At 43.3% G+C, this 13,226-nt stretch overlaps 1 protein-coding gene across 1 annotated transcript; it reads right to left on the reverse strand.

Annotated features, from left to right (window-relative positions):
* Nucleotides 1-9,424: 9,424 nt before the first annotated feature.
* LOC133898646 (ethylene-responsive transcription factor ERF015-like) lies at nucleotides 9,425-10,018 on the reverse strand. Its single transcript, XM_062339326.1, has one exon. The coding sequence runs from the start codon at nucleotides 10,016-10,018 to the stop codon at nucleotides 9,425-9,427; it is 594 nt and encodes a 197-aa protein (XP_062195310.1).
* Nucleotides 10,019-13,226: the final 3,208 nt, after the last annotated feature.

Raw genomic sequence — 13,226 nt, forward strand, 5'->3', positions numbered from 1 at the left:
AGGGGGGGGTGAATAGGCTTTTCTGAAATTTAAAACTAAAAACAGCGGATTAAACTGCCGGATATTCCGGTGAAGTCCGGATACTCCGGTATGGTCCGGAGTATCCGGTCTAGTCCGGAGTCTCCGGCCTGACAGGAAATTTTAGAATAAATGTGAACTAAAGATCACAGCTAGATTCTATGGGATTCACTAGGTCAAGTAGATATTACTAAGCTAGAATAACAATTAAAACTAGCAAGATTGATACTATAGCAATTTAAATGACAAATCATCAAATGCACACGATCAAGTAAATTTCACAAGTAAGAACACGAGGAAATATCCCGGAGTTCGGCCACCTCACAAAGAAGTGCCTACGTCTCCGTTGAGGAGCTCACAAAGAGCCGGGTCTTCTCCAACCCTATCCTCTTCTAGCGACCACAAAGATCAAGCTAGAAATTCTTACTCAATTATGAAGATGCTTACAAACTTCCCGAGGCACACCACAAGATTTGTGTGCTCTTCGGGCGACTCCTTTCCTTCTAGAAACCCAAAGCTTCAAAGGAGATGATCGCAGTAAATGCTCAATGAAGAAATCAATGCTCAAGTGGCTTGAACCCTCTCCAAACACACACTCTCAAATTTGTGCAAGTTTTGCTCTAGAGATGATTGGAGAGGCTTTGAATGCTCTTAAAGTGCTCAAGAGGTCTCAAGGAAACCAGCCACAGCAAGCTCTAAATGATATGGAGAGAGGAGGTATTTATAACCCTCTCTCATAGACTAGCCGTTACTGTTTTTGTCAGAGCTTACCGGAGTATCCGGTGAACACCGGAGTCTCCGGTCCTAATTCCAAAAACGGCGTCAGAACGGTCACGAACGTGTCAGAACTAGCCGTTACAGTTCTGTTTAATTACCGGAGTCTCCGGTGAACACCGGAGTCTCCGGTCCTGACAGATTTTCCAAAACAGACTAAGTCCGGAGACTAGCCGGATCCTTCGGCATCTCCAGGTACCGGAGTATCCGGTGAACACCGGAGACTCCGGTCTTTACTATTTTTTATCAAAAAGATTAAAAGCTAACCGAGAGCCTCTGCCGGAGTCTACCTCGGAGACTCCGACTGCACACAAAACATTTTACCGGAGTATCCGGTGAACACCGGAGACTCCGGTCTTTTTCTTGAAAAGATTAACCCGTAACCGAGACTCTCTGCCGGAGGCTAGCTCGGAGACTCGGACTCAGAAGATTTTCAGAAAGAGTTTCGTGTCCGTGAGTGAATGTGTCTCTCAATTGGGTGATTCTAAAGGATCTCTTGAGCATTGAGACACTAATCAAGCAAATGAATTATCCATCTAAGAAAAAATCTATCCTAGACTCAATTTCAAAAGTAAAAGGAATTTAAGCCCTATCTTATATCCTTCGTTGATTCTTCAATTGTTTCGACGGGCGTCAAACGTCATTTACCTTCACAACTAATGCTCATACCTGTTCAATACTCACAAAGCATGTTAGTTCTTTAATCGTTTTGTCATCAATAAGCCAAAACCCACTTAGGGGGGCCTAGATGCACTTTCAGAGGTGGAACGAGCATTTGGAGTTCTGCAATCTCGTTTTGCCATTGTTCGTGGGCCAGCAAGATTTTGGGATCAAGACACACTAGGAAAAATCATGACAGCTTGTATCATCATGCATAATATGATCGTTGAAGATGAGCGAGATGCAGAAGGTGACCACCATTTCGATGGGATGGGAGAAGTTGTGACAGCTTCTCATCGTCCTACGGCTGAACTGCAAGCGTTTCTTCGAACTCATCTAGCCATTACTAACAGGGAAACTCACTCACAGCTTCGTGATGATCTAGTCGAGCACCTATGGAAAAAATATGGAGGGATGTAGTGTATGTAGTTGTACCAATATAGTCGGTACCTGCCATGTACTGTTTTAATTATATATGCACTTGTAATAATGTAGTCAGTACCTATTATGTATGCAGTTGTAATAACGTATGGTAATGTATGCAGAATTTTCATCACACAACAACTAACATAGATAGTCCGTACAACTAACATAGATAGTCCATACAACAAACATAGATAGTCCATAAAACTAACATAGAGTTCGTAAAACATACTTAAAGTTCATACAACATACTTAAAGTTTATACAACATACTTAAAGTGCCAACAAAATACTTAAAGTTATATATATAAAGTAGCTCAACCCGAGCCTGTGCCAAACCGCCGAGCGATGATCTCATCCTACAAGCGCGTATAGTAATGTCATTGTCACTCACTCATAGCACTAAGATCCATATTCATCACCTTATAATCTTCAATCCTTCTACTTAACTCAATATCTTGTTCCTTCAGTTCAATCCTTTTCTTCTCAAGTGCAAGTCTTTCATCATTGCGTTCTTTTTTTGCAACCTCTTTCAAGGCTTCTGCCTCTTTCTTCTTAGCCCACAAGTTTTCCATCGCTTCCATTTAAAGATTATCTCCAGAAGAAACGGGATTTTTACCTCGCCGCTGTCGCTCTTTCTCCGCCTTCCTACCTACTGGCCTAACCACGGGCGCTGAAGTATGACCCTCCCCATCAACCTCTAGATGACTCTCATTGGTCCCAGGACTGGACGATGGACTTCCAGTGGTGGATGTCTTCTGTTTTTTCTCGCCGCACCTATCCTTCCACTTTTGCTCGTGCTGCAAGATATTCCAACAATGCAACAATTCGAATGATCTGCCTTTTGGATCTTTTGACTTATACAATTCACATGCATGCATTACCTACACATGTAAATACACCTTATTAGATTTGCACCACCATATGAAATGATAATCAAATAAAGAAGAGAACATTATACCTTATCTTGTTCTGTCACCCCGCTTTGCCTCCTGTTTTGAATCTGAACATAACATCCACAAAATCGGTTAACACCTTCTAGTATGACAGACCAACGATGCTGTAGAGAATTAGAATTACGATCAGATGCAAAGTCCTTGTGCTCATGAAAATAATCAGTAATTCTTTGCCAATGCGTAGCACGTGATTGTTCATTCCCTTGTATAGCATCCAAACTAACATCTAGCCATGCCGACACCAACATGTTGTCTTCTTTTACACTGAAATTTTTTGATCTAGCCTTTTTTGCTTTTTGGGATGCACCAACTTCTACATGTGGCATTTGTTGCTCCTCAAGTGCGCTTGCAAATTGACTATCATCCCAATACGGTCCATTGTCTTCAATATTTTGATCACTCATCAAATCCAAAAAACTATCCATTGTTGTAACCTACACCTGCATAACACAAATTGTATACATATAATCAATTTCTAGCATTGCAAAATTTACACATAATCAATTTCTACCATTTCTCTCTACAGCCGGCCCACTCCATTTCTCTCTACAGCCGGCCTCCAAACCTCTCTGCAGCCGGCTCCAAATCTCTCCCCGTTGCCTCACTCTCCCAGTCGCCTCCCTCCTCCTCTCTCCCACTCCCCGGCCGGACTCCCTCCCTCTCTCCAGCCGGACTCCCTCCCTCTCCGAGTCCCTCTCTCGCTCAGATCTGCTGGGCGGGGCACCGGAGGTGCTGGGCCGGCGGCGCGGGCAGGGAGCCAGCGGCGCGGGATGCCAAGGGGCCCGGCGGCGCGGGCGGCGAAGGGGGCCAGCGGCACAGGCGACCAAGGGGTCGGGCGGCGCAGGCAGTGGGGCAGCGACGCGAGCGGCGAAGGGGGCCAGCGGCGCGGGCGGCCAAGGGGTCCGGCGGCGCAGCCAGGGGGCCAGCGGTGCGAGCGGCGAAGGGGGCCAGCGGCGCGGGCGGCCAAGGGGGTCCGGTGGCGTGGGGCACGCGGAGGAGGCGGCTGCGTCGGCCAAAACAAAGGAGCCGGCTGCCGGGCAAGCGGAGGAGGCGTCGGCGTGCCAAGCGGTGGGACAGGGGGGGGCGAAGGTGTACCTGGCGTGGACGGCGGAGGAGATGTCCGTGGCGGCGCGGGAAGCTCGATCGTTGATGGATAGGGGCTTGGTACATACTTCCTACAGATGAGGTTCGAAGATGCAATTTTAGGGGTTCCTCAAAGATGAGGGGTGAGAAAGGGGGCCGGTTGGAGAGGTTTTTGCACTGTTTTTCCTAATAAATAGGATAAGGAGTGGGAAAGGGGGTCGGATGGAGATGCTCTTAATATAGTGTAATGACATTTCAGAGACTATCTAAGACCCACGGAGTATTCTATTATTGGGTTCATCATATTAGTTTGCCAAATGAGAGAGATAGATTTAATTTATTGATTCATATTATTATGAAAAAGAAAAATTATTATTTGCCATCAAATAATAATCTAATGACATATGTATCACTAAAAATTTGTGTACTCTTATTTAATGCTGCTTCTAATTTTCATCCCTACATATCATTATTGTTTGTTCCGTCAATTACTGTTCTGTTTTTCCTCTATGACCTGTCAGTTTTTTCATGTTAATGGTCATACCGCCCTTGCCCTCTTGCATTAATTGAATGGTGGGCCCCTCCTTCCTAATTCGGAATTGTATCATCTGATCTTGCTCCAGCAAAGTCAAAGGATGAATAGTACTATAACATTCGTATTTTTTAACCGTTAAATCTAGAGCGGACGTATCGTATTACATGCTATAATACCTCTATAAATAGTAGAATCGCTACTGTTTACACAGACTTGTATTATTATGTATTATGCGCGTCCTCCCAACCCACATAGTGGCCCGATTCCCCAGCTTCGTGTTCGGCGGCGTTGCTCACCGACGACCTGGAGCCCGACAACCTGCTCACAACCGACGACGAAGGGGACAACAAGCCCATCAAGCCAACGAGCTGCTGCCCCATCGATCTCAACGCTGCCTCTCTGCTCCTCCATCTCTCTCTCTCAGTTCTCTTTTTCCCCAAATCAGAATGCAGCAAAATCCACCAATGGAAGCTCTCTCTCAGCTCCTCTCTCACAGTGCTGCCCCCGCGGAAGACAAGCACCGAACCCACCAGCCCCGCTATCTCGCCGCTCTCTCTTCCTCCTAGCTCCAATCCAAATCTCGGAGCTCAGTCCAAGCGCCACCCTCGCCGGCCTGGATGCGCACCCGCCCGAAAGGGGATCCGCGACGATGTCGTGTTCCACTTCACCAACCAAAGCTACCGCTCGTCGAGCCTCTGAAGAAAAAGGCGTTGTGTCCGCCTCGTCGTCTTGGCCGCGCGCACAGAGGAGAACCCGGAGCCATCACAGACGAGCTTGTTCCTGGCGGCGAGGAGCTTGTTCCCGCCGGGCGATGGCCCTGGTTTCCGCGCCGTCGCACTTGGTGAGGCAAAGGCCGGGGTGGGCGCGTACGCTCGACGCAGCTCTGGCGGGCCAGCTCGAGCCACCGACTGGGTACGGCAAGCTCTTGCTGCGGTGTGGCCGCTCCCGAAGCCGCCTCAAGAAGCGCTGCCCAAGCGCCATCGCCAACTTCCCCACGCAACGGTCAATTTGGGGAAAAGGGGAAATTGCAAATGTGTCTTTTTACCACTTAATAGCATCTAGGGTCAAACTAATGAGAGTCAAACGAACAATCGTGATGTGATTGGATAAAAATTAGAAGCAGTGGTGAATAAGAAAGCATAAGTTTTTCAGTGGCACTACATAAGATATTAAGTTATCAAATAAGGAATTTGAACACCATTATAGAATTCATCGTGCCATGTATTTTGGAAGTCACGTAAACACCATATTGTACGTTGAAACAGTGCTAAGGATTTTTTTGACACCAAACAAGAGTTGTGGGGTAGACTGATGGAACATATGGTACAAGTTTTTTTTTTTTTTTTTGAGAAACTCCCAAAGTTACCGGTGGTGTTTTGTAGTTTCCCCTTTTTCTTTTCGACCTACAACCCATTCCTCATTTTTTCTTAGTTTTAGAGGTTAAATGTACGAATTATGATTCAACTACCTATTAGTTGACCCACATCCATTCCCAACTGGAGGATACATGTATAAACTTAGATAGCATGCATACGTACTTTCACGTGCATGTTTTGGCCCCGTTTCAAATGGACATGAGGAAATCAGATATGTGCCGGCTCGAACCCGACCTGATTGATACTTGTTTCAGACCGGACCTAGGTTGTGGACAGTTGGTAAAAATTATGTTGATAACTTTTTTAGGGCAAAATTATGTTGATAACTGATGTGGCACACCTTGCAGATTGCGTGTCCTTCTCTTAGAGAAACATTGTGGGTACTTAACTTTCATGTGCATGGATTAAAATTGGGAGGTGTCGTCTAGTCTTCGATTGATAAAAATTTCATCACTTTTGGTTGCATTATTAATCACTAGATTAATATCCAATAGCTCACATTGTACGAGGACTTGTATAGAGAAGGATTTCCCGCGGCGCTCATGCAGATTGATCCTCAAAACCAAAGGGCGTTTGTATTGTTTTACATGCAACGTTAGAATTGCAAGAATATTTTTTTCCCTAAAGCTATATGCATGTTACATAGTACACTTAAAATCTTCACTTTCAACCGCTAGATTAATCCTTGTAATTTGTGATCTAGGCCATATATAATTTTAGTTAGCAGAGTTATAGTGCATCGATGCATGTAAATCATGCATGCGTTGATATAGAGATTAGGCGGAGCCGCGGAGGCACATGTGGATAGGCTGGATGCATGCGTGCACATGTTCAAGCGCTAGATTCACCCTACAAATTCGCACGCGTTGCTTCTATATGAAATGTTATTTTACTATAATTTTGAGCTAAGTATGTGCAGTTTTATAACTCTTCCGATCCTCCGTGCCGACTAACAACAAGCAACCCGATGTGCCCCGTGTATCAGCACAGGCTTAACTGTGCACTTTGGTCGTCGATTAGCTAGTTGATTTGTGATTAAGCGGACACGCACTCATGGTGCACGTGGTGGTTTCACAATGCTCTGCGTTGGATCGACGCGATGCAGTGCGTCACTCCCAACCGTGCAGTTAACTCTCGTTCGTATTGAGTCTATGCATCGACTAGTTGACCTAAGAAACCTAAACTGATAGAAAAGATAAATAATTCATTTATACTTTAACATTTATTCTCACGTGGAGATTCTTTTAGCCTCGGATGTGAAAATATAAGTTGATTATAATTTTTTGTTTAATTATGTCTATCAAGACTCGAATTCGTGATGTATAATACTAATACTGTATTGTGCTAAATGTACCAACCAATTAACTAAAAATCTAAATTAATTGAGAAAGCTATGTGTTTGTTTGCGTGCATGTAGTAGTGTTTGTTTGTCGTTATCCCTTGGTGCAGGATACGAGTATTTATTTGGAACCGCCTATGCATTGCTCGACCGAAATCATCTACATGCATGTCATCATATCGGTTTGATTGATCGAGAGCATCAATTTACACGCATGTTTTGGTTTTAGGAAACATGCATGCCTCCCTGTGTACAACTAGCTGTTGATGGCACCTGACCATGTTTCACCATACAGCCTTGTTCCCCAAAAAATCTTCCTATGTGTACTATCAAGAAACGACCAGTCATCAAGAAATTTGGTAGTCGTAGTTCAAAACTTATATAGCAGTTCATCACAACTGTAGCGCAAAAGCTGTTTTTTTCCCGAATGTTTATCATCTGAGGGCCGCCTGCAGCTAGAACAATTATTATAACACGCGTACTCCTGAACGGGCAGCAGCAAACCGGGAGGGAACGCAAACGACCTGCTTGGCCATGCATGGCTGCTCGCGTGCTGTAGCAAGGTGCAATGATACGTTCTGGATTCAAGACGACGCACGATGCACTGATTTTTTTTGGCAGGCTGATGCAAGGCCTGCTGGACAGGATGCTGGGGGAATGGATTAAAATTTCACCGAAATTTTACAAAATTTGGGAATTTCTTAGAGGAACGAAATATCTATTTCTCGAATTTTCTTTCATTGTACGTAGGACCCACAGAGTAGAGAATGAAAAATAACTGAAATTTTAATAAAATTTTACCATCTTTTCACTAGTGAACGAAAAAAAATTATAAAATGAAATTGAAATCCCTTGTTGGGAGAGCAGCTGCTCAGCCACCACAATTACTGGATTCACTTCAGCAGCATCCTGAAGCTTCTTCATGATAGAGACAGAGAGACAACCCTCTTCCCTGAGCACTTCATGATTGGATGGCTTCACAAAATTCAGATTTCTGAAGAGTTGGGAGAATCCATGTGGGGATGGTTCCCGGGAAAATTGGTTGCTTGTGTATCAAAAAACTAATATTACTATAAAAGCTATTTTTTAGACACTTATGGTGTCTCTTTCACAGGTGGTTCATATGACAAACCGTCTAAGTATTAGGCTGGGGCTTTGTGCGGTTTCGGATCGCTTATGAAAACTAATTTTCAGAAGCGGTGACTTATGTGAACCGCCTCTAGAAATAGCTATTATCATAGCCGGTTCGCACAGGAACCGCCACAGGAAAATAACGTTTTTCTTATGAGTGGGAGAGCTGACGTTGGAAAAGTAGTCCCAACTATGATCCTACCGTAGAGGTATTGAGATAAGTCAATGTATTTTATACTTCTTAAATGGAGGAATATTTTTTATTTATGTCAACTCCTCTTTTTTCTCTAGAGAATGCAAAGATCTTTGCATCAATCATCTGTGCCACAACCTTCCGCTCCCTCTGTGTCTGAAACTTCAGGTCCCTCTAGGGGTGCAAAATACACAAGAAAGGAAAGGATATATATATTATAGCAAAACAAACAAAAGAGAGGATAAAAAGGAATGCTGTGAAAACCTTCATTGAAATCAAAGCAAAGGCATTGGCGCAAAATCCTTTGTTGTATCCTCCTATTTTTTTTAACATAAAGACTGATCCATGAGTCCATCATATCAGACATATATATACACACATATATACTTAGTACTACTAATTCTTAGAGTTACATGGTGAGCCTTGACAAATTCAACCTTTTCTAAAGGGTAACTACTATTCAACTCGAAACTTAAAAAAATAATATTCAACTCTGCCACAATTCTTGTTCATGATTAGTAGTATCCTCATGTAGTATGGTCGACTGCTTCAAGTTTGAATTCTAAGGAAATTAGACCATGAATTTTGAACAGTTCCACTTTCAGATTTCAAATATCAGTTTTCGCGCCTTTTCTTTTTTTCCGCTCTTTGTTTCCTCCTTTTCATGTTTGTGCTACAAAATCGCTTCCAATCACCAAAGAATACTTGCTGCAATTGACGATTTGTATATTGATCAAACACTGCCATCGATCAGACACATAAAACAGTTCCCATTTCAAGAACATGTTGTATTACAACTTGCACACTGACACACACTACAACTAGTACTGATTTATTTCATGACAAGACTCTAGTCTTCTTGAGACCCACACACACAAACTCAGACATGCATATGTCAAGCTTCACACAGCTAGCCATGATCGAGCGAAGATCAGTACTAGCCAAGAAGAAGGGCCATCACCGCGGCGATATCGTCAAGGCTCAAGGAGAGCAGGCAGTCAGCATTGGTCACGACATCGTCAGCCATGTCGCTCATGTTGCCATGGTCAGTAGTAGCAGTTGCACCTGCGCCAGCAGCATCACCAGCCGCCGCCGCAACCAGGGGTGCGGCTGCGGGGCGCACGGGCGGAGGAGTGTAGTGGCCGGCGAGGCTGCGGCCGTACTTCTCGGCGATGGCCTTGATGTTGGCGACGGTGAGCTCGACGCGCACGTGCTCGGGGACGTCGGGGCGCGGCGCGGCGGGGAAATTGAACTTCCGCGACCTGGGCAGGTGCGCGCCGTAGAAGCAGAACATCGCGGCGTCGTAAGCGAGCGCAGCCTGAATGGCGTTATCGAAGGTGCCGATCCAAAGCCTGGCGCGGGTGCGCGGCACGCTGATCTCCGCCGCCCACCGGCCCCATGGCCGGTACCGCACGCCAGTCCACTCCAGCTTCTTCTTCCCGGCCCCAGCCGCCGCCGCAGCCCGGTTCCCGCCGACGCGCCCGCCCTGCCCCTTCCTCGCCGCCCCGCTCCTGCTCGGCGTCACCGCCATAGCACGTCACCTGCAAGCTGCAAGAAACTGCACAAGCGAGGTAGAAGAAGAGAGCGAGGTGGTGCGAGGAGAAATGGGCTCAGGGGGAGGGGGGTTTTAAAGGCGCGACGAGTTGACACGTGGCTACATGCGCTCACTGACGAGGGTACGTGAGAGAGCCCAGTGTGCATACATCTTGGCAGGTTAATTTTGGAAAGATTCTTTCTTTTATTTCATTATTTATCAACGCCTTGCCACCTAATGAAAACCGTAGCCGCTGCACACGCAATTCTATCTCTAGCTACAACGGAAGTACGTAAGAGAGAGAGAGAGAGAGAGAGAAAGAGAGAGAGAGAAGAATACTGGAACGTACATTGTGACACATACGGGCTTGTTGGGAAGCAAGGGATGGCAATCCAGGGAATGAGATTCTAAAGGGATTTTGAGGACAATTCATTTTACTCTGGGAATATTTTCACCTAGGTTTCTATTCTAAAGCAACAAAAATGATTAAAAAATAAAAAATCAGAAAAATCAATAATATGAGAAACTTGCTACAAATCTATCTCGATATATATCACAAGATCATGAAAACAAATGAGTCTAATTAATGCATATGTACCATCTAACATCTAGCCAAGTTATTCTATAGCATTGATAGAGATGGTTATCTCCATCCTTACATCAACATAGATAATTCAAAAATAAATTTTGTATCCATGTACACGAGTCGACTTCACTAGTGTTGCATAATCCAAGGGTAAAAAATAAAATTCAGACAAAATGTGTGGGGCCAACATCATCAAGTATAGATATTCAAACAAACACGCATAAAAGTTCACAAGTAGAGACATATAAACAGAAACAAAATATAGATCAATTCGCATCATAACTCACGAGATTGCTTGAACAACCATTAGAGAAAAGAGGCTCAATTTTTTTTCTCTTGTCTCTTAGATCGACCAATGCTTCCACCAACCCACTGCAAGTGCTACAAACTAAAATACAAAGAAAGTAGTGAGTTCCCAGTACACACATGAACATCAAGTCTTTGAGGAAATAATAATTCACAAAACTGAACACATAAAATATTCAGCAGCAAAACCAATTGTGTGCCAACTGCCAAGTATAAGTTGCCCACTAATATATAATTTTCATACAAGAAATAGATTCTTATCAGGTTTTAAATATTGATGTCTGATACAAGCAGAACTAGAAGCTTAAGATCGAACATTTTGGCAGCAGAAGGCTCGACCATATGATACATCAATCTGAGGAAACTTAAACATCGTCATGTAAGCCTGCATTCAAACCTATCAACCCAAGGGTTACTATCAGAATGTGCCAACTCATAATCAAACTAGCATAGACCTACATACATATTTTGTATTTATGGTCAAACAAATATCTTTGGGAACTACTCAGTCATAAATAAACCTATACTAAACATATCGATTAAAAAAAGGTTCAGTTAAACACATGGACATAGATATAGACCCATAAATAGACAAGGGAGACAAACAGCACACACAAAACAGTTGTCACCAACATGTTTATTAAAAATTATCTGCATAAGTTATATAAAGAAATGTATGGGAGACAGACAACGCCGAAGACTCTACTGGCAGCATATAGAAATGTAGCTAAATTTGAAAATTGTGAACCACATGTTTATTAAAAAAAAATGCATGCATAAGTTATATAAAGAAATGTATGAATAATGAAGCGAACGATACAAAAACTAAAAAACAGATTATAGCACACCATGGCCCAGTCATAGTAATAGTTGGATTTCATCCAGAAGTAGAGGATTTCCTACATTTCCATCCCAGGGATTTAGGAGGTCAGCGAGGGCTGCGCGCTGGAGACAATGGCTAAGGAAATAAATGGTTTGGAGTGTTGACAAGAAAAGTTTGCAAAGCTTGTCAAAGAAGCCACACATTTGTCCCTAACTTCAGCTTTTCCAAGCAAGAAGCTGATACTACGCCAAACACCCTCGGTATATTAACTAGATTAATTGGAAGAATATTAAGTTACAAGTCATTATGAGAATATTATTAAGTTGCACTTCATAACTGGATTAACTTTATTCTAAAAAGAAGCGAACCAGTCACATCTTTCTCAAATCTACATATTAGTGCAGTGGATGATCTAGAACAAAATTGACTCGATACAGCATACATATCACCACATAAATGGTACAGGCTTTTAAACATGGACATAGGTAAATATTGTAAAATCAACGGACCAGATACTAAGTAAAAAAACAATCATACATACATCAAACCCATCAGGTCATCATCATATATGCATAATCAAGAGAGAATGCTACTCCAAAACAACATAACAAGCAGAAATTCAGAGGATGGTGAGTTGGTGACATTCATGTGTTGTGGAGGTGCTGACTGCTTAGGGTGGTGGATGCACATGCACATGTACCCAAAGAGTGCCGAATTTGTTGTCCATGAATGGGTACCTCTTGCTAGAAGGCACCAATAATTAGACTCCTACACATTTAGTTTTTAAACTAGAACACTGATCTTAACCACAAGACTGCAAAGTCAAGGAGAAAGCATGTATCGCCTATTCCAGTATTTGCAGTCATTTTCAAGATGGAAGAGCAAAGAAGCATGAATACATGCATCCTACATGAAAAATGGGTAGTTTAATCCTTCCCATACCAATATAATTTCTGATAAAACCCACTGCACTCCAAAAAATCTATTTGCACTAATGAGGATTGATATCTTGTTTTCTTTTAGCCAAGAGATAATTTGCTCAGCCCGCATCTGAAGTCAAAATCACCGTATCTTTTCTACCATCAAAGCAATATGTTGAAGACATAAAACTATCGCCTACTGAACGCAACAAAAAGATAACACAAACATAAGTCAGATGTAGTCGATAGAAAACACAAACATAAATCCAAGAAATATCTAACTTATGCTAACATGTCTGCTTGTAGTCGACAAATTGAAATGCTCCAAATCTAACTCATGCCTCGAACAATCATCCAACCATAGTTTCAGAATAGCACCACATGAACACACTAGTGATGACTCAGCCAAACAATGCCTTACGGCAAGGCCATGGCTACAGTTTAGAACAAATTGGTTGCTACCTGCTACTTTGGTAGTGTCATAAACGAAAGAGAAAGGGATAAATGGGATGTTCACGCGATTCGGCACCTCCTCTGTGGCCAATAAGTACAGCAACGCGTTTCCTGATC

This window comes from Phragmites australis, chromosome 18 (assembly GCF_958298935.1).
Source record: "Phragmites australis chromosome 18, lpPhrAust1.1, whole genome shotgun sequence".
Classification (NCBI taxonomy): domain Eukaryota; kingdom Viridiplantae; phylum Streptophyta; class Magnoliopsida; order Poales; family Poaceae; genus Phragmites; species Phragmites australis.

Bases quoted from the DNA above. Each gene is read 5' to 3' on its own strand.
- LOC133898646 (XM_062339326.1), bottom strand. From the start codon at position 10,018: ATGGCGGTGACGCCGAGCAGGAGCGGGGCGGCGAGGAAGGGGCAGGGC.